Source organism: Amblyomma mixtum, chromosome 8 (genome assembly GCF_055824585.1).
Source record: "Amblyomma mixtum isolate Tamu chromosome 8, ASM5582458v1, whole genome shotgun sequence".
NCBI classification, from domain to species: Eukaryota; Metazoa; Arthropoda; class Arachnida; order Ixodida; family Ixodidae; genus Amblyomma; species Amblyomma mixtum.
Genome location: NC_143019.1, coordinates 20,402,995 through 20,425,022, shown reverse-complemented (window position 1 = coordinate 20,425,022; position 22,028 = coordinate 20,402,995). Strand labels below are relative to the sequence as shown.

General features: G+C 44.5%; 2 protein-coding genes across 6 annotated transcripts; one reads left to right on the top strand and one right to left on the bottom strand.

Annotated features, from left to right (window-relative positions):
- Positions 1-80: 80 nt before the first annotated feature.
- LOC149331594 (galectin-4-like) lies at positions 81-20,142 on the top strand. 5 transcript variants are annotated; one of them, XM_089556758.1, is made up of 11 exons: positions 85-130; positions 416-479; positions 855-943; positions 6,327-6,418; positions 7,123-7,336; positions 8,180-8,302; positions 11,127-11,357; positions 12,252-12,371; positions 14,373-14,438; positions 16,841-16,954; positions 18,170-20,142. In XM_089556758.1, exons 5-11 carry the CDS (start codon positions 7,154-7,156, stop codon positions 18,263-18,265), a joined length of 933 nt encoding a protein of 310 aa, XP_089412884.1. In that variant the 5' UTR covers positions 85-130; positions 416-479; positions 855-943; positions 6,327-6,418; positions 7,123-7,153; the 3' UTR covers positions 18,266-20,142. The 5 variants fall into 5 exon arrangements, with proteins under 5 accessions (XP_089412883.1, XP_089412884.1, XP_089412881.1 ...); XM_089556757.1 differs by lacking the exon at positions 855-943 and having other exon boundaries at positions 81-130; XM_089556755.1 differs by lacking the exons at positions 85-130; positions 416-479; positions 855-943 and adding an exon at positions 5,210-5,383.
- A 66-nt stretch (positions 20,143-20,208) lies between these two features.
- On the bottom strand, positions 20,209-21,831 carry Polr1H (RNA polymerase I subunit RpI12). Its single transcript, XM_089556762.1, has one exon. The coding sequence runs from the start codon at positions 21,611-21,613 to the stop codon at positions 21,245-21,247; it is 369 nt and encodes a 122-aa protein (XP_089412888.1). The 5' UTR covers positions 21,614-21,831; the 3' UTR covers positions 20,209-21,244.
- Positions 21,832-22,028: the final 197 nt, after the last annotated feature.

Below are 22,028 nucleotides of genomic sequence, written 5' to 3'. Positions count from 1 at the left end.
CACCGTTCGTTATCGACAACGTTGCGAAAGGAGCACGCAAAGCGTTCTACCCGTCCCCGTAGCTTCCATTCGCTCTGTTTATCTGGCTGTGTTCGTCTGCGGGGCGTGTGGATTCATATCAAGCGCAGAGGTACAGACGCGCTTCTATATTCACGTGCTGTATTATTGCTACATTCGAATTAGACGACATATCGTATTGTCTCAATCATCCAAGACACCCCTGTGCTCACTGTGGTGCATGTTATGGTATATCCAGCAAAACATATAACTGGGGTACTTAGAAGAACCATGTCCAGTTTACAGTTTAAATAAGGGCGCAAGTCTTCTTTAGCAGTTTATATATGCATTTGTTATCGTCATAAAATACTTGCGCTTCCGCCATCTTCGACATTCATTCTTGACATTTCTTTTTTAGCGCGGAATTACGACGTAGCACGGTTCCAACCAAGAGTCTGGTGTGAAGCCTCGGAGTAACTCGGGTAAGTTCGGAGGGACGTCGCGCCAGCTGCAGCCAATGGGATGAGTGTGTCGCGCCAGCTGCAGCCAATTGGAGGGGGGTGTCGCGTCAGCTGTAGCCAATGGGAGGAGGGTGTCGCGCCAGCTGTAGCCAATGGGAGGAGGGGGTCGCGCCAGCTGCAGTCAATGGGAGGAGGGCGTCGCGCCAGCTGTAGCCGATGGGAGGAGGGTGTCGCGCCAGCTGCAGCCAATGGGAGGAGGGCGTCGCGCCAGCTGTAGCCAGTGGGAGGAGGGCGTTGCGCCAGCTGTAGCCAATGGGAGGAAATCGTCGCGCCAGCTGCAGCCGAGCGGGGAAAGGGTATGAAGATGAAGAGAAACGTGGTTGCATGCACATGCAGATACCAGAAAGAAGCAGTGGTCCTACGCAGTCACGCCCTTGCCACTGCGCATGCGCAGCTCTCGCACGTAAAGCCGGCGTACGTCTCCGGTATGTGAAATCTCTCTAATGAACGCATGCTTTCGCACGTCTACTCGGTTTAACTACGTTAAAATCCTACCACTTTTGCGCACTAAGTACCCATTGCTGTTTTACCATGAAACTTAAGTTGGCCCCGTAGCCAAACTGTCGGGCTACAAAGACGAGGAGCCGGATTTACGGAGGCTTCAGGCTCAATGTAACCATCCGAGAATTGTTTTAACACGCTCGTTAAGATGCAGTACTCGAGCGTTTTTACATTTAACGTCCAACCAAATGCATTTGCGACTGGGTCGAAACCCTCAACCTGACGCTCAATTGCAGAACTCCATATTAGAAGTGCCGCTACAAAGAGCCATGTCTTAAAAACACTGCACTGCAAAGCACATTTTTCACCCATAAGTATTATCATACCTATAGAGATGCAGGGCAGAGAAAGAACTTTAGCAAAAACAGTTTTCTGTAGTTTCTTTTATGGGGCGTGGAAGGCGGGAAAAGGTGCTTCCATTTTCCGGTGGCGCTAAGCATCTTTATTGAAGAAATATATCTGGCTGCGTAAACAAAGAACAAACCGCGAAGAAGGGTCCTCATGACTTTCTGCAATTTAAAAAAAAAAAGAGTTTTTTTGCGTTAGTAGAGCGCTTTTTTTGGCATAGCATGGTCAGCGGTGTACTGCATCAGTACACAGCGAAGACGTGCTAACTAGCAGGCTGGTTAAGTAACATTTTGGTACTTTTAGGCTGCTTATTAAGAGACATACAGCCCACCGTAAGTAGTATCCATGTCAGCTTTTAGCATTTCGAAAACCGATTACCTTCGACGCTTCGTGGCTCAACAAACTTGGGCCACTTTTCGTGCCATTCGAAAATGGCGCGCCTATGAGAGCTTACAGCGACGTCCACCTTACAGCAGTCTGTGTGGCGTCAGTGCAAGAAGGTAGTCGAAATTGATGATGATGATGATGTCCTCAGGCTGAATGGCACATACCCACGGCGGGGGATTGGCCAGGGTGCATAGCGGATACAAACGCACTCATGTACAGGTAATGGAGTAAATTTAAAATTTTGGGACGCAGAGCTAGAATTTGTACAAAAACAAAAAATACGGAGAAAGAAAAGTTGTGAATTCACATTCTAGCAGAGGAATCTACCAGATGAAATTATATAATCGTGAATAGAATCTAACACTAGCTGGTTTCAGGGCATATCCCTTGGCGCTTGCCCCGAAGGATAAGAGAATCGGAATAGATAGAGGAAGCCCAAGCCGAGCGAGGGGGATCTCCAAGTAAATTCTACGGAGAGCAGCGAGCCGCCGGCAGGAGAGGAAAAAATGTTCTATAGACTCAATTTCGCCACAAGACTCACAAAGGTTGGATATCGAAAGCCCCGATCGGCATAAATAAAGATTTAGCCGCGGTATCCTGCAGCGCAAAAGGGTCATGGACACCTCACATTGCCTCGAACTGCACATCCGCACACTCCAAGGAAATGCCAGGTGTTGAAAATCCGCTGCAGCGAGGAGAGGCTCATGGCTCAACGTGTGGAAACGCTGGAATCGCTGAAAGCGTGCTAGAGTCAAGTGAACAGTATTTGGGACGAAAGGGACAATAGGACCATCAAGGGCAGACTTTGCTAAAAAATCAGCCCTCTCATTAGAAACAATGCCACAGTGCCCAGGGACCCAGTGAAAGCGTACTTCTGTAACATGTGGAGGAATAAAAAATTGAAGGGAACGGCTCATAGGAGTATCACTCGAGGTTTCGAGCGCTGCCAAAACAGAAAGGTTGTCTGAGAGTCTACAAAAATAGGGGTATAGTCAGGGGCCCGAAATGAGTAGCTCCAATCAAGAGCCCTTGAGTAAATACCGGAGCCTTGCATTACCTCTTTCTCTCTTCCTTCTTTCACTTCATCTTTCATTCCTTCGCTCACGGCGCAGTTCAGTACACACGTCCTTAGAGAAGTGACAGCTGCTGCTTCTCATCTTCCATCTCTCGGCGAAAAAATTAAAATGTTTTGCATGTGTGCGAAGCCTCCATTCCCATCGCCCCTAGAGGATCGGGGAACCTTGCCCCCCCCCCCCCCCCCCTCCTTCCGGACGCCCATGGCAGCGGCTATCACCGCAGCGCTAGGAGCGGCGTGCGGTGGTCCTTGCTTAAATCCTAAAAAAAGTACTATGCCTATTACTAACAACCCGGTATTGCAGCCCTTTTCGACGCGCCGTCTACGATAGTGCACCCGACTTAATTTTTTTTTTTTCGAAGCATCTAGCCTGCTTGCACGAGGTCAGCGAGGCCAGTTGCATTTTAATTTCCTATTGGACAGAATGGCAAAGTGATTTCGTGTCCAGAAAAAAAAGCGCTACTTTTTCGGAACAAGAAGTAAATATGGTCGTCGCAACTAATATTCTTCAACCCGCTTATAGGAAGCACGGTCGGGTATACTGTCACGTCTTCTCTGACCAAGTTGAATGTTCGGCTTTATAAAAGACACTGTAGCTGAGTTTTCATTCTGGAAGCAGCTTCGGCTGATAAGGAAACAATTAATTCGGCATAAATATGATATATACATACAAGACGCGCTGTCACACACATGGGCTTCAGCTTTAATTTTGTAGGTATATTATAATCGCCGTCGGCAGCTGCTGGCGCTTATCTCGGAACCAGAAGCAATACACAGCTCTGTCGTGCGAGTGCAGAAAGGTGCGAATCAGGCAGCGTTTTGCCAAGTCGCGTATGAGAGCACTGTAATCGCGGCGCATTCGGGCGCATGCATGGAGCATGCTATAGCTGCAACGTGGTATGTTTAAAGGAGTCGAGCCCTAACATATCAAATCCGAATATGCAAAATTATTGTTTATATCGAACAGTCGAATACCCCCATGAAAATTCCATTCAAAAGCACAACACTGTTCGCCTTTATCGAACTCGCGTTATCGAACGCCCCTGCGTGTGGCGCTTCTCCACAAGCCGCTCTGGCCTCGACATGACAACAATAAAATTCGTCACGCTGACCCTCCTATGTTGGTCTACTAACAGCTGGTCAATTAGATACGAAAAGCACAGAGATTTTTTTTTCTGCTTGCCTCATATTACCCTGCCATATACATAGTCTCCAATGCTCGCCCGTCTAGAGTGCCTTTAAAACGGCTGCACGAATGCTGGCTTTCGAAACTTCAGAGCTTCCATTAATATATCACTTCCTACCAAGAAAGTTTCCCCTCTGATATCGTTTTTCGGCAGCGCCAGCTCTGGCATTCTAGTGAAGTTCGTTAAACAGACTTCTTTAGAAGAACATTTACTAATTAGCTTGCCTTTCAGCTTAATTCCTTCTCATTCTGGGTGCTCTAAACTTAGACGGTATGCTCTCGGATCTCGCAACTCTAACGGATGGGCTCCAGGAGCGACTACAACTAGATAAAACCCGTGAAACGCCTTCTTGAAGAGACCAAGCAGATCACCTCATTCTCGGCGGGTGCTTTTCGAATTTTGCAGTGATACACGTACCGCGGGCTCATTCTGTTCGGAATTAAACTCTTATTTGTCACAACAGATACCACTTGTCCTGTCCCTTTTGCCGCTGTCCAGTATGTCAAAATACCCCAAAGCGTTTGAATGATTTCTCACCATGGCTGAGTGCAGACGAATCCACCGCCTATACCACACGCCGGCGAACGACAGTTTGAGAAGCCAAAGCAGCAGACAATAATTAGTATAGATGTTGAAGAATTCGTCAAAAAGTTTTTCCGTTCCCCAATTCCGTGCGTATTGGCAATAAATTGTTGGCATATTTGTATTTCTAGCACTTAATTGTGCAAGGCGGAACGATTGATTGTAAAACATTTTATTCGCCGGGAAGAGCTTGGCAAGAGGTCGCGTTAAGTGGTCGAGAGTACATAGCCCTCGACGACTTTGTCAGCCCACTCCACCGCCAAAACTTGCGTTCTGGGGTCAGAGCTAGCCAGCACGGTCTCCCACCGCTCGAGAGAAGGAGCTGTAACTAGATCACCCGGAGGTGGCTCTATTTTGCAGTCCCACAGGATGTGATCGTAGGTAGCACGAAGTAACGCTCTGAAAATCATTTTGAAAATCGCGGTTAGCAGTTTCGAAAGTTGTCAGGTTTTTTTTTTTCTCTTTTTTCTGTTACAAAAAAAAATATAATAGCCTTATTTGTCACAAAATATGCTTTTAACAGCATTTTTATGACTTAATAAACGTGTCATACAATATTTATGTGAGTTTTATCACTTCCGCCCGAATAATCGCCGCGAAAGTCGCCCGCCAACCATGTGGCAAGTGGGCGGAAGTGAGTCGCATTTCACTTACGGTTTCGGGTGTAAGCTGTCAGCTTTGACGTAGTATGCACCTTTACCCCCCGCCGCCCATCTCCTAATACCCGCCGTTGTTGCAGTCGACCGTCAGCAGTTTTAAAAATGACTTTCCCCATCTATAACCCGGTAAGAACACGCAGAACATGCCGACACCTGGGGCACTGTCTATATATGGGCTGCCACATGCGTGTTGCTTGAGTGGGCATCGGGAACAGCTTCGTGTGGCGCACAGGGGTATTTCCCGGAACTCTTGCTTGTTCACTGTGTTTCACGCTTTTCATTTTTTGAGTCGTCAAGTGAAACGTCGAAAGCATGTCAATGTTTGTGACTGAAGAATCTGATTTGTAACTAATCCGATAAGAACGTATGGCCGCCGCATACTATTACGGTCACTGCGCGATTACTGCGGCCGCAGTGTTTGCCGGCTTATCTTTGGAGTGCTCAGTCCCCGTCGCGTTTGTGACTTAACGACCTGTACAGGTGTGGTGTCTCTGCTGAACTTCAAGTGTTATTGCGTTTTGCTGGGTTTAAAATACGAGCGTACGTTTGTTAATTATGCGTGCGTTGTGCAGCGAGGTTCTGTTGGAGCCTCATAAACTAAACCGATCGACGCGGAAACCTAAACCATGCACCGCTATACGTGCTGACGGGGTGAATGCCCCTTTCAGGGCTTGCACGCAGATGCGCGGTAGCAAATCTTCAAACCTTATTTCTCTTGTGCAATGGTTTTGGACTCAAACAAATTTTCTTGAAAATAAAATCAAAGGTTCGAAGCTTGTGCTGTGGCATTAGTAGCATTTTGACTTCAGAAACGAAAGCGGCAGTAATCTGCATCTCGTTTCTGGGTGGGACACTATACGTGTCACACAGTTTACATACAGATCTGACGCAATATGACTAATTGCTGAATCATTGCCATTCTGTCGCATCTTCTCATGAGGAAGAAACGACTAAGTGGAAAATGTGAACACTTAGTTTTGTAGTCGTTTACTTCATACAGGCGCAACTGATAAACTTGAACACAGTCTTCTGTTTCATGGCAATGTGTATTGCATGCACATTTTTCCAGCCCTTGCCTTACGTCGGGCCAATCCCGGGTGGCGTGCTTTCTGTTGGCACACTTATCCGCATCCAGGGGACACCTCACCATACTGCTAGATGGTACGCATGAAATTTGCTGTGTGTGACATGTAAGCTCTCATATTATGAAGCTGCTACGAAACTGTTACGAAACTGTTACATTTCAGTGAGTCACAAAAGAACGCATCCCTGACTTGTTGTAAATATTGTCCAACTATTGTCCAAGCTGAAATGCTTGTGCTGTCAAGCAAGAAGTGAATTCAGTTGTTATATTACCCGAACTCCATGCTTCATGCAGCTTGTCGTTTGGTTGTGTGGCTGGCTTTTGTGAAGGCGTGGTGACATTGCTTTTAATTTGCATGTTTTTTGATCTGCCATGAGATTGCGGAAAGCACTGTCTTAATTTTGCTTGCATTGATTTGTCTGGAAGCAAAGGAATCATGCTTTGAACACTGGCAGTGCTAAGTCATATCACTTAGTAAAAATTAGTATAATCTGTCAGCGTTTGCCTCCTGCTGTCTGTTTACATTGTTTCATCGATTGGCCCCGGACTGCAGATTGCTCATGAAATTGCTCTTTGATGTAACTATTGAGTAATAAAGCTATTGCATTTAGGGGGCCAGTACAGTCTTCAGGGCATAGTGTACATTGAGCAGTTAATTTTTTGAATGAAGCAGAATGGTATATAAGACTGCTCAGTTTTTGAGTGTGTACAGGCAACTGCAAAATGACGGAGCGAGACGGCACGATCCATGTCGCATGCTTTTTCTCTTTCTTACACACAGCTTTGCCATCAACCTGCAGTGTGGACCGAACATGCACCCACGAGACGACATCGCGCTACACCTCAGCCCTGTATTCTCACCACCGCCACGCATTGTGCGCAACTCGATCCAAACCCAGCAATGGGGACCTGAGGAGTCACATGGCGACCCGTTCCCACTTGTTGCGGGCCAAAGCTACGAGATCCTGGTTCTCGTTGAGCATGACCACTACAAGGTGTGTTGGGGAAGCACGGCTAATCTGTACGTCCGCAGCGAATGACAGTATCTAATTTTCAAGTACAGTGAACGCTTGTTTTTGTGAACTCACTTATTTTGAACTTCCAGTTCATTTGAAGTGGTCTTGTCAACATGAAGTGTATCAAAGGCTTTCCTAAATTTAAGCTGGAACTATAATTTAAACAAATCTTCAGTCCACTTTGAGCTCAAATTGTACTGTTCTGTTTTGAGGGTACTATTTTTGTAATATATTTTGGGGGTGTTCTTCATGTACACTCATATATTAGGCTGCTGAAGATATACCTGGAGATGAAGTCCTCAATGTGGTGGGAATTCTTAGGCTATTTGAGTCCTTCTAAGTCAACTCTTGTCATCAATTATGAGTGGCCTTTTTTAGGCCCTATATAAGAGAAAAAAGGAAGTCAACGGATGACAGGGGCCTGTCGGGCTCTTTCCCAGAGTTATTTGAAAAATTCTCGAAATTTGTAATTAAAAACTCTAGCTTTCTCTTTCTGTTGGGCTCTTTATTGCTTGCAGTGTAATATTAATTAAGCATAGATGCTTGCAAGTTTATTGCTGTGTACAGTGCAGCTCATTGTAATGGCCCTTAAGCATCAGAGCACTTGTCCAAAGTTATAACTTAATGCCATAAGAATATGTAGTATTTTCTTTTTAATTTATTGTATGATGAAATTCATGCTCAATGTTTAGTTTTATTACAGGCACCTGTCTTCATTGTGAGCGTAACAGCTGTGTTGAAGTTGGTTACATATGTGTAAATTTGGATCACTAGCTTTGGCACTTGTGTACATATGTTGAGAGAAGGACCACTGCCCTGCAGATTGCCATCAACAGCAGGCACTACGCGGAGTTCCGGCATCGCATTCCACTTCATCGTGTCACCCACCTGACTATGGATGGCGACACCACAATCAGCCTGGTTCAGTTCGAAGGATCACCATCGGTGAGTAATGGCAGTGCCGCTTAAGTAGCGCCGTTCTAAAACCAGCACAGATGTTGGCACGGGGCTTTGCGCAGTTAAGCTTTAGTAGCTTGATGGAAGAGCTGCTGCATGTGCATGCTACATGTTTTGCACTTTTTCACTAATTTTTTTTTGGCCATTTTTTTTTAGCATTTCATCTTTGAGCTCCAGTGTTTGTACAAAGAGCATCTGGTATTGTGTGTTGTTATACTTGGTAGTGTAAATAGAAGAGGGTATGCTGGTTGTATAAATGGCATCCAACAGTGCAGTTGGTTTAAAGGTGCAGTGAAGAGGAATCTGAACTCTTCTTTCTGCTGCGGGAACTCAATCTGCACGTTCCGAGCATTCTTAGAAACTTCGACTTATTGCCCTGTGTGGCCGATTTCCCTAATTAAAATAGATTAATGTCCGGCTCCCGCTTTTTTTTTTTTTTGAATTCTCCCCGTACGGTGGGCGGAGTCGACCAACGCGTGGAGTGCCTTTCAGCCAGCTCCGTGGAGACTTGCCGCTCTGCCATCGGTGGAGTATTACGTAGTAATACGCGAAAGCAAATAGTCCACACATATTTTTATTTCTGTGGGCTTGTTTTGCGGCTATGTTATCTGCGAATGAAACTATTTATTCACGGAAACCTAGAAAACAAAATAAAGCAAAAGCAAAGCCTCCACAGAGCTGGCTGAAAGGCACTCCACGCCTTGGTCAACTCCGCCCACCGTACGAGGAGAATTAAAAAAAGAAAGGCGGGAGCCGGACGTTAATCCGATTTAATTAGGGAAATCGGCCACACAGGGCAATAAGTCGAAGTTTCTAAGAATTCTTGGAACGTGTAGATCGAGTTCCCGTGGCAAAAAGACGAGTTCAGATTTCTCTTCACTGCATATTTAATACTTTGGTGGAGACCTGAGCTGTTTGTCAGCAATGCTTATTTTTTTTTTGCTTACATTTTTTGTGGCCCAATTCTAGAAATGCCACTTCAGTCATGTTTAGCTGTTCCTTTTTTTTCTATGCAGTCACTACAAAAGTAACTTTCTTTTTCTTGCGAGCTAGGCACAGTGCTTGACATTGTCCCATTGCTAGGAAGTAAGCTGCGAGTGTTTGGAACGTTTATGGAACACTGTGTGATTATACTTATTTTCTACCCATACAGGCACCAATGGTAAGGATTATTGTTCCCTGTTCTTACAGGGTTAATGTATATTAAAGGGTCAGGCTACTCACCGAGATGAGTATATAAATAATGGCATATTCTGGTAGTTGGCACCCTATAACATCAATAACGAGGGATCTGCGCCCGGTTTAGGCGGGAATTTATATTTTATTTCGGAGTTAAAAGTCGCATAAAAATGCATGGTGGCGACCCCAAACGTTCATTTTGTTCAAGAAAGTGGTAGTTTTTTTTGTAGAAGCATAAGTGAATATACTACGTACCATTTGTATGCCCCAATGTCAGAGAAATGCACGTTTTATTCTAGTAAACTGTAGAAGGCGTACCGCTCGCTTTTTCTGTAAATCACACGAATATTTATAGTTACATGTATGCAAAACGCAGGCACATTCCCACTTTTAGTTCAGTGTATGCTAGCAGAGACGAAAAAATAAACTCAGCCTATAGTGGCGTCATCTGGTCGTCAGGACGGGAACCATTGCTGTAAACAAACCGACTCTCCACTTAAGCCTAGGAGCGGCAGAATCGTCACTCTGATTATTAAAATAAAGCAAATTTATCTCTTATACGTTTTCTTATAGGCGAGATGAGACGAAGCGAAAGACCGGCGCTCCATTTATGGCCAGTGAATGCACTGAAAAAGGCAGCAACAACGATAATTCAGTCCGAAGCGAGAGGTCCGGCTTCGACGGGCGCCGCCATGTTTGTCGCCGCGCGGCGGAAATCCATATGGTTGCCAGATGAGAGTACCATCTCATACAGATGTGTTCCCACATTAATAAATTCTATTGAGTAAAGAGCTATCGGTTGCCGCAAAGAAAATATGGTCGAGAAAATTCAGTAGACTGACCCTTTAACATTTACGGAACACTGTGTGATTATGCTTGCTATTTTCTACCCATACAGGCACCGATGGTAAGGATTATTGCTCCCTGTTCTTACAGGGTTGATGTACATGGATTTTTTATAAGCTTGCACGTGAGAGAAAGCCATTTTGAGGGCTTAATACACCTTATGGATGCGAACGATATACAAAGTTATAGTATTACACATTTCTCCCGGTTTGCTGCAACTGCAGTGATGTAGTTCCAGTGCATATTTGTCTTTAAATTTTCATTAGCATCATGTTTCTGACAGCTCTATTCAAACCCTAAAATTTTTGCCATTAATTTTGGACAGCTTCTGGGAGAGGTCAACTTGGTGGAAAAGCTTGTCAGGATATGGCCACATTTGAGGATGCTGAACATTGCAGGAATATTTATGCAGGACTGCATTGCTCATTGAAGAAGCTTCAGTGGCTCACATAAAGGGAGCACTCTTTCATCTATACTATGTAGCTTCTTAATATTTGCTATAATCTGCAAATTGTGAAGCGGTAAATTCGCATGTGTTTGCGCTATGCAAGCAATACTGGTCAGTGTGCTCAAACTGTACTCACAGCCGCAAGGCCAACTACTATTATAGGCTTAAGTGAAGAGTTTTACGTAGAATCCTTTCTTGTTGCCTTTCTAATCCATGCCATGCCATTCAGCCATGCCATGCAGTCATATGCCATGTCTGCTGGTAGCAGAGTGCCGGCCCGATCATGGCATTTCCCGCCTATTTTCGAGGCTGAAGGCAGCTTCAAATATTTTCCTCCAGATGGCTCCACTGTCTTCCGGTATGGGCATGCCAATGCCCATGCCAATGCCAGTGCCTTCAGGCCGGATATCTCCGTATGGTGACACAGCCTCGTATCCTCCGCAAGCGGGCTACCCTCCGGCTGGTGGCTACTACCCGCCACCAGGGGGCATGCCACCTGCATACCCCGGAGGAGGTTATCCCGCTGCTTCTGGGGGGTACCCAGCTCATGGAGCAGGGGTGCAGTACGTTGTGAGTATGCGGAATCATCATTGAAGCTTTTATGTTTGCCTCTTGTGTTATGCATACTGCTGAAGGTTTTTTCATGTATGCAAGTAGCACTCAGCACTCAACTCTGCGTGCACCCAGTCCGGTAGCTGCAAGATTCTTGAAGCGATAATGAATTGAGTATGCCTTTGGAACATGCAGTTAATTATTTATTAACAAACTGTTCGGCTCCAGCAGAGCAGTCTCTGAAAATTCAACTGTCTTATGAGCCCATTCTTGATAAATGGCAGTAGTTTGAATTCATGTAGGAACTTGTGCATTAACCGGTTTGACCACTGCTAATAAACCAGATAAATTGCTATGCCTAACTTGATCACGTACCTCTTTGTGATTTTATTTCGGTAAGAGAAATAGGCATGTAAAAAATAGGGGTTATTTTTTTCTTGCTTTTATGTTTAACTTAAATTTGCTCTTTGTGGAGAGTGGCAAGACAATTCTTTTATTGTCAGTTGTGAAGTAATCTATCCATGGCAAGAGGACCTTTGTACTGTCCACTACCGTGTTTGAATTGTTACAAATTTGAGCCATCCAAATACAGCTCTCGTTTCTTCCTGTCAGCCATATCACCTTAGATAGATGCACAATGTTTATTAGGGCTGACGTTAGTGCCTTGAAACGATGTATCGCTTGCCCATGTCCAGTGCCCAGAGAACAATACGCATTGGTTGGGTGACTTTCATACTTATCGGGAAGTGTGTTTGCTGCCATTTTTCTTTCTTTGCCTCTGCCACTTCCGTGTGTTGTTTCTTGTTTGCCTTGCTTTCTTTTTTTATCTCTCACTACCCTTTGTGTTTGTCTCCGTCTTGTTGTCCATGTTGTCTGTGTTTCCCGTTGCCGTCTCTCTGAACGGCCTCGTAGCCGCACCCCACGGACCAGAAACACAGCTCCGGCTTGGGTGGCTTGGGAACCGGCTTGGGAGCCGGACTGGCAGCCGGAGCCGCTGCTCTTGCAGGCACATCACTTCTGAAGCACGGGATGGTAGATACGCTCATCTCATTTCACTTGTGAACATTGCAGTGACCTCATCTTGTGATAAGAAATGACGCTTGCTTAATCTTTCTGGGCAGTCTAGCACCGTGACTTTTCTGCTGTGTTTGTGTTGCAATGCATGCCTGAATGAATTGGTAGACTTTTTAGATGTAATGTCTTGTCAGTGGAGTCTGCGCATTCATTGTGAAAACAATTTCTCTCAAGTTTCACATCTGTACGTGCTACTCTTTTGAAATTTGAACTCTGTATGTGCCTGTTCTTATCGCTAACTGTTCACAAAGTGACTACATATCACTTCTATTGCATCCAGGTTGGGGAAAGAAAGATAGTAAGCATTGTATTTGGCTTCCATTTCTTTCCACAGAATGCACTGTCTGCTGTTAAAAACATGGCTGAAGTAAGGATTTCACTGGAAAAAAATTTTTCTTCTGTCCTTTTCTGATTTGGTTGTTTGCATGTACTATATCAGGTGGCTGTGCACTAACATGTATTCTTGTTTCGAAGCATGAGTGTTGGGATGTTTTGATGTTTGTTGTTTCAGTGTTCATTAGCTTGCACAATATGCCCACAGGGTAGATATGCATATTTGATTGGCATTCTCAAATTGCAGCAGAGTTTAGTGATAAACGTTCTGAATTTACTTTGTCGTGATACACTGTCTGATATTTGTTGTCAGTATGGTTCCTGTTTTAGTATTAGTAGCGGCCTACTGTCAGCTGAAATGGCTGAATGCACTCAAGCTAATTTTGCGTTATTTTATTTAGTGTACCTTGCTTTGCCTACACAGAACAGAACACTATGTGTCCCTGGGATGTGAAAAGAAAAGTGTTTCAATCATACTCTCTAATTTGCTTCTAAATGTATTGAATTTTGTTTTAGTAGATCAGAAGCTAATGAAGAAGGGGTCTCTATGCGTCACTCGCAGTCCTGTTCAAAAGAGCAGAGGTCAATTTTTGTTTCTAGTATTTGACACTGCCTGCGTGGCTGTAAGAGTAATGTTTGTGAGTGCTAACATCGAGTTTATTGAATTCCGAAACGACAGTGATGATTGTGCGGAGGTGGCATTGATTGTGATCAATGATGCGTAGAGGTTTTTCATAGGCAAAAAAAAGAGTATTTTTGTCTTATTCTGCTGTTTACAAAGCGTCGCTGATAAGCTGACAGAATGGCTGCAATTTATAAATGGCAGCTGCGAGATAAACTGCATATTGATGGTGTTTCTGCAGTAAAGATCTGCATCTAGGTTTCTGCATCTAGGTTCAAGTCAGCTTCAGAAGTTGGCAAATGTGTTAAAGCAAACACCCTGAAGTCCAACTTGTGTGTTTTCCCGCACTCCGTTTTCGGTTTAAAGCGAGTAGGGCTCGTCCAAAGCATTTTTTAGTTTGCCAACAGGTGGCAGCACGGGTACTAAATGATCATTTTGGCACCATTTTCGGAAAAAAAAAAAGTGTCCGGTACTGAATTACAGTCGAACCTCGTTATAACGAAACGGCTTATAACGAAATAATGAATACAACGAAGGAATGACGATTCCCCTTGAGCGCTTGGTCAACACGGGTTTTAACAAAGCTACGGCTATAACGAAGTAATCGCTGGGCCTATTCAACTTCGTTATAACGAGTTTCAACTGTAACATCACAGCAGTTTGCTTGTGAAGGTGACCAGTGGTGGTGATACTTGTATTTTATTATCCTTTTTCATCTTATAAAAGTTCCATTTTCGATGAGAGTGTACTCTTCGTCATAAGAACGGTGTAATTAATCGATACAGGGCAATTTCAATATGCTCTCAGTGTTCCTCTCAGTTTCACATTGTATGAGGTCATATCTTTCATGTGTCAGTGCCCTATCATGAACAGATGTAACTGCAAAAACATTGAGACCAATTTAGATCTAGTGTTCTGGATGTTCATCGACTGGTCGTGAAATGGGTCGTGATTTGTCTGTCATCTCAGTGTTGGTTGACCGTCTTGATGTGTCTTTGTGCTAGGGTCACAAGTCGGGCTTGGTGCCAGCTGTCGCGGGAGCTGCCCTGTCCCACGGTCTTCACCACAAGGTGGCGCACATGCGTATCATGCGTTGCCGCGCATATGGCAACTGCTGCATTGATCTCGCTGGCCTTTGCGGCCACTAACCTTGCACAGCGTTGACAGCTCATCGCCAAGCACGACTTGTCCTAACCTGGCTGTTTTTTTTGCCACCTCTTGTGTTCTTTGTGAGGTGCATGTCCTACTTAACCTGTGCTGTGTGTGACTCCTTTCATGAATGTTATGGCTCATTTTTCTGTCTATGCCTTGGGTTGGCTTTTGGGATTTTTTTGCTTCGTGGAGATTGAAAAGTTTTTGTAATGAACTGTACCAAACCACTACTCGGCGGATTTAATCTCTGGCTCTTATCTTTACGTTGGCTGTCATGTTGAGCTGAAATGCTGGTTGGAAAACTAATACCTTTAAACACCCTATTGTGCATGTAGTTATGGTGCTAACTTCAGACTAAACTGTTAGAGTGAATAAAAGATTAATTCGATGAAACAGTGCTTCAAAGCAAGCTTTGTTTCAAGATTTGATGTCCCGTGCAGTCATGGTGCACAGTGGTATGAGGTTGAAAACGGAGGTAATTTTTTTATACTCGCTTGTTACAGTGCCTTGTTAACATGGTGTTTCTGCTGGTGCATTTGCTGAAACAATGCGCAAATGCGTTAGGCCGTGCTCAGTTGTGCTAATCGCAGTATCATAACATTGTGCACCATCGGTAAAAGCTGTAACATCATTGTTTTAGACCAGAGCATTTGGTAAGGTTGGCTCTCGATCACAATTTGCTTGAACCCAGGTGTGCACTGTAGCTCTCTTGTGTGTGTAGTAATGTGGCTTCTTTATCAAACAGCTAATGGCCCTTCCCTGATTTGATATTGCTTTCAAGACAAATACCATCTTCCCATCATCCCAGATTGAATAGTTGAAGTGGCAGCCCGAAATGGCATTGCATTAGCTGTGTAGTTCTTTCTTTTGCCTCCCAATAAGTTGAAAGCCATTCTTGCTCGTAAAAGGACTCTTATGCTATGTTTACATATCTTTAGAGAGGCATCCTGCCATAGTGCATGAAACTGCCATCTGGTCTGTTACGACGGCTGAAACTCCAAGTCTCAGAGACTTACTGATAGAGGGATGCTGCTTGCGTGCATGTATGTATGCTAAGTGGTACTGGCTTAACTTATTTGTAAATGAAAACAAATGAGTAGATCGGGCTACTTGATGAGGATGAAGTAAAACCTCGTTGATATGTGTTTTTTTTTAATTGCAGGCAAAAACCTATTATATGAAAAACATATGATCCAAACCGCCTAATTCTGAGAAATGTAGCTGTTAAATTAGGTAAAAAAAAAACATGTATTGACAATTTCACGTAAAAACTGTCATTTGGCATTTCTTATTTCAGTGATCGCTGAGTTCAGTCCGTGTTCGCGCTGTCTTTATCGCTGAAGGAAATTCGTAGCGCATCCGCCCCATCGTCGGCAATGACTAAAGTAACCAAAATCTTTTCCTTTTCATTTTTTTTGGATGCTTCTCCCTTCGCACCCAAGTATTGTGGGGAAGCCACCGCGGCAGCTGATTATTGCAGTGCATCGCAAAAAAGCCACCACGGCGGGGACTGCCGCAAAAAAACACCTCGCGTGTCGTCTCGTTCGGCCCATTTGTATGTTTGCCCATGTGCGGTTGATTAATAAATGTATTATACAACCACAAATTTTAAACGTAGTATCCGGAAAATCGGGTTTTCCGTATTAACCGGGAAACATATAGTGTAACTCAATAGGACATTTTTAATGTCCGCGATTTTGAGTGTACGAACCGGAAAATTGTATGAACCGGGAACGCATCAACGAGGTTTTACTGTACATAATTAAACTGCACAAAGGTGGAGCGGAGATGGTTGCACACACATGTACGTGTGTTTGTGTTTTTGTACATGTGTCTTAAACATGTGCTCAACAATGCTGCGGTAGAAGTCGCCTGATAGATGTCGCCACACAGCAAAAACTATGGGCTTGTAAATGTTTTATGGTGGCCATATTTATCTCTGTTTTTCTTGCTTGGCTTGCAAACTTTTTTTTTTGGGGGGGGGGGGGGGGGGGGGGGGGGGGCTGAGAGCAGAATGTGGAATACGATTTCTGCCTATATTTCAATTTCTTCATGCCTGGGTCGCCCTACTTGAAATTGAACGGTTCTTCATAAAATTCACACTCCGAGGCTTGGCCTGCATATGTGCAAAGGGTGGTAGTGATATATTTTTGTTTCTCGCTAATATTGTGTTCCATGAACTCTTGACTGCCTGTGCAGTTTTTCAACTCGACAATAGGTTTCTTGATAATTTTTTTGCCTCTTCAACGAACGCTGCTTGCCGTTGGTTAATTTTTAATTTGTATGCGTGACATTTGTCTGCCTTGCCTCTCGTGTGCAGTCTCATGGATACAAGCCCAAGTCCAGTATGCCGCTTCCCATTGGTGCTGGGACCCTGGGCACGGGTCTGGCTGTGGGCGCTGCAGCCCTTGGCACTGCGGCCTTGGCGAAGAAGGTTAGTTAACATGCTCTGCAGTCTGTGGCTGTTGGCAGTTAAGGTTTTAACTAGGGAAACATGCTCATTCATTTGAAAACTGTACAGACAAACTATACAGTCAGCCTGCATGTCAAGTTATGCTGGAAGCTGCTTCTCTCTTCCTTCGGCACTCCCCATGGTGGCTTAGTGGCTCTGGCGTTCGACTGCCCAGGCCAAGGATGTGAGATTGAATGCTGGCTAGTGGACGTTAATAGTTGAAGTGAAATGGCATTGCATTGGAACCCTCAGGTGGTAGAAATTAATCCGGAGCTCTCCACAATGGCGTCCCTCAGAGCCCATCCACAGATTTGGGGGATTTGAACCCCCGCATACCACGTACCACTACTTTCATTGCCCCCCCTTTTTTTTTTGCATAAAGCAAGCAAGCATCAGCAAGTGCAACATAAGAGCTTGTGGCCTACTGTGCTATTTTTGCTTGTTGTCATTCTGGACCCTTTGGTCATGAATTCCAGCCTCAGATACCGTGCGTGTTTTAGAAAAAAAAAAATAAACTCTAAAATATTATGAGAACGATGGCGACGGAGAAAAGAAACTATGCAATTATCGGTTTCTTATTGCCATGAAATGTATTGAACCCTCACCTCAACTACGAAGTAGTACTACAGTCATGAAATGTATTCAACCCTCACATCGACTATAAATGAGTACTAGATGAAACGTGAGCATACTTTGCAACTGCAAGTTGCAGTTCTGGCAACAAGCTCCATTTACTGTGGGAAGTATTGGAACAGTATAGTTTTTTATTTGCCTGAAGTTTGAAGGCACATAAACAAGCTCTAAATTCCATTTAAATTATTCATGTTGAAATTTTTGCTTACAGAAATATTTGTGCTCTTCGCTTGAAATCCAGATCATTGGGGACGCAGGCGTTCTCGAGACTAGAATCGTTACACTGACTCTTGGAACACTGGAGTCATCCCGCTTCTTCTCTAATAGTTTGCCTAGGGCCTCATCTGTAGCTATTACTGTGCTTTGACAGGTGTGAACTGTGAAACTGCCAGCTACGCAACATCTTGGCACTCCCTGGAGGCCGCAAGTTCCCCAAATTAATAAATTAACCTGCACTTTCCAGCTGTACATTTTGGTCGTAGCCATCATGGTTGCTGACCAACTATTGCCGAGGTTACTGGGCTGCCATCAAGTAGCTCTCGCCTTTCTTCATTGCGCGTGCAGCTCAAGCCGAAGAAGATGTTCAAGCACAAGCACAAGCATGGCTGGAAAGGGTGGAGTAGCAGCAGCAGCAGTTCAAGCTCGAGCGAAGAAGAGTGAACAGCTTTTCGTCGCTTTATTGCGCAAAGAACTGATGGCAAGCATTGTCGTCCCATCAAATGGCCTTTGCAGAACTACTTCCAAGACGTCCTCCATTTACGCCGCACCCTTTTCATTTATGTAATTTTTTTTCTTAGCAGTGTCTCTTGGCTTAAACAATTGCTGTGATGAAGACTGCCTGCTAGATTCTTTATCTTAAACTAAAAGTGCGAACTGTGATCTGGGTGGGCTGCACAAAGCCCACTTGTTCTCTAGGGCTTATTCTAGAGTCTGAGTCCAGTGGACCTGGTCCGTTGGACCCTGGTAGTTATGCATGAAGTCAAAGCACTCACTCAGGTCTTATTGAATTAGTTGTGAAGCTTGGTATGTACAGAAATGAAATATAGGTTTTTCTGAAATATTTAGTAAGGTTGAACCGAGGTCCCGTGGATCCTGAATGGTTCCTGCCATTAGAATCGATTGTGGCAAGCGATACAAAACAAGTTGGCACACGATATGTACAAAACTGTTGCTGTCCGGAAGGGCTGAAATATGGCCTGCTTTTTTATTTATATGAAAATATTTTAAACTTTTCAATTCCTTGTTTCCTTATCTACTGACATTTCATCTGTGGCTTCTCTGTCTTGAGGCAAGTTTTGAGGCCCTGGTGTGACTCAATACTGAATTTCTCGAGCATCGCTCGGCTGTCAGAAAAACTACTTCTCTGCAGTCTTCTGTCACAGTAATGCTCACTTAGAGGAAATGTGTATTTTCCGAGATGCACAATAACAATCCTCCGACTGCTTTTTGGGCGACGGCTTTTGTTGAAGATGCTTATACGTGAAAAGCAGGATTGTGTTGTTTCCAATTGGGACCTGTTAATTATGTTATTTTTTTTAGGTTCAGGTTGATTGTTACTTGAAAGGACTTTTTGATTCAGGTACCATCTCTTTACTGTAAAGCACCTTTTCGATCCAGTTTGCATGCTCCATCTCAAAAGGTCTCTCACCATCTTCCAAGGTCTGATGCACACAGTATTGTTACAGCTCGTCAGCTTGTCCTGTTTAAAATGTGAAAAATGCAGCATGAAATACAACATTGGTGCTTAACCACGTGTGCTACAAGTAAGTCTATGTTGGGTACTGAACTAAAATGTTTATCTATTATGTGTTGTTAGCTTTATATGCAGTTTCATGTGGGCCACTATTGAGCAGCATTGTTTCAATCGCTGATTGTGGAAATATGTATGCGTACATCTTTTGTCAGGCTTAACTGTCTTCTACAGCTACAGTGTTGTAAATCTTATTTGCAGAGCAAGATCTGTCAAGTTTGTAGCTTCTGTGTTCATGACACTCATTGGCTAAGCATACACTGTTAATCATATATGATACCGGTATATCTTCAGCGGAGAAAGATTAACACAAGTGATCGATGACCAGTTGGGTGGAAAAAAAAAAATTATTAGCAAGTGCAGACTTCCTGTTGAACCTTCCGCAGGACTGAGGCTGTTCTCATTATTGCCGCTTTCGTGAACCGCAGCGCACACCAGTCACCAATACCTTGTGCTAATCTTTTTCTGCTGCAGATGTAAATGATTACGGTGTCTCAAAAAGGACATTGCTTCGTATTCCTGAAGCAAGAGTTGAGATGCACACCCAGTGTGTGTTCTCATATACAGGTTGCACATCATCAGGTTTCCTTCATCATAACGAAGCATCTGTCGAAGTTCTGTTACTATACACTGAAAGGAATTGATCGATGTCCTGATCAGCATTTGTTTTCCTGTTTATGATGTTGATTGTTAGTGTCAGTAGAAATCAATATTTCTATTCTATACATCGCTCGAACGTATGTGATCACATGAAATCAGTGAATGCAATAAAAATTTTGCTCTTGTTTCCATTTGGTCCGTGTTTACTGCACTTTTGTGCCTCATGTACCAACACAAAGATCGCACTCAAACATCAAAGGTTAAAAGGACGCATGTTTCAACCTCTTATGCCGCCATGATAAGGTGCCCAAATTGACTTGACACAATGATGTGTTCTGTCGTGTTCCTATAACATTCTACAAGCATGCCAAGCTAACATTGCACAGTTTAGGTCACACAGACATCAGTATTGCTTATACACAAACGTTGTGTTCTCTTTTAACTGTTACGAAAGCATGCAGAACGTTTGTGCTGCCATTTTGCTTTGTGCTTATACAATACGACAAACTAGCAAGTTGCTAGCGCTAAAAATTGTTACCTAGTGGCGGTGTGGTACCAGCAAATTGTGGCCAAACTATCGAAGCACATCCACTGCGAGAGTGGTTCACAACTGGCCCAGGCTGATCACTTGGAGCCAGTCAGGTGTACTGTAGTCGTTTCTCTAACGCCTGAATGGCTTTGACAAAAAAAATGGCAATGGCCAAAAAGTAGTGACAAACATTTTGCGCTCGCTACTGTGCAGTCTTGAATGGGAGACAAATTCGACGAAGCCAGTAAACTATGGTATCTAGGGCCAGGTAAAGTGTAAAATTCAGTTCACCTGATGATCCTGAATGTCGGCCATGAGGTTACTCATTTTCACATCACGCCCGTAAATGCAGACCTTGCCGAGTTCCCCATCAAGAAACGCTAATTTCAGCAGGCGAGTACTTTCTCAATACCCATTGCATTAATTTGCAGTGATTCGTTCCCGAACCTCTCCGGTCTTGCTTCCACAACTGGGAAACAGCATGAATGTTTCAGGAGCGCGCTCTAATGACGACGTAATACGCGAATATTTTTTTTTTTTTTTTTACTAACGTGAATTTCGAGACGGCGTATTCAACATTACTTCGTTCCCTCGATGCCGGTCACACACAGCACCAGCACTAACGCGTGTTCAGAGCTGGAGTTTCTAGGGAAGCAAGCTTCGCCGCAACACACCACTTTCCCGCGAAAACTGCAGCACAGACCGCCGCGCACGTGTTCAACGCGCACAAGTGTTTGGCGCGGAACTTTCGCTGGTTCGTTCACGAGTTCTCCGTCTCCTGGAAGAGGCACTCGGGGCACGAATAGAAAATGGTCTGTCCTTCATCGGCGGACCTCGTTTGCAGCGTGGCGTACGTCATGCCCTCATGGCCGCACCGCGAGCACTTGCGGTCGACCATCGGTCCGGCAGGCTTCGCACCCGACCCAGGCGCGGCCTTCTTGAGAGCGACAGCGCGGTCGTTGAAGACCACCGTGGAGGTCGTCTCGAGGCCGTCGAAGCACCGCACGTTGATCTTCAGGCCGCACAACTTGCACACCACGAAGTCGTCGTGGCCCGGAAGCGGCAGCACAGCCCCGCACCGCTTGCAGAAGTCGGGGTCCGAGGCAAACAGCTCCGACCTCTCCGCCATAGTTCACGTTGTTTTGGTCGACTACAACTTTCGTGAATATTTGAAAATCTAGCAGCGAAGAGCAGCGTGGATTAACGTCGCGATCGCTATCAGAGACGCAGCCAGAAAGCCCTAGAACCTGCTAGAACATTCAAGCCCACTTACCACGACGAACTACTGCTGGAGGCTGCCATACTGTTCGTTACGTCGTTTGACACGTTATTTGTGGTCTGAGATAGATAGCAAATATGCAAATAAAATGACAGCAGAACTTCGAGAGCAAATTATTTCAGCAATTTAGAGAAAATCAGCAGCGATTACGCATAAGACAAAAACAACATGTTTGTGACGCAACGTCGACGTCACAGTAAAGCGCTAGTCTTTAGTGAGCTTTTGAAGGCCTTCAGCGCAAATGATCACACCTAGAACTGTGTCC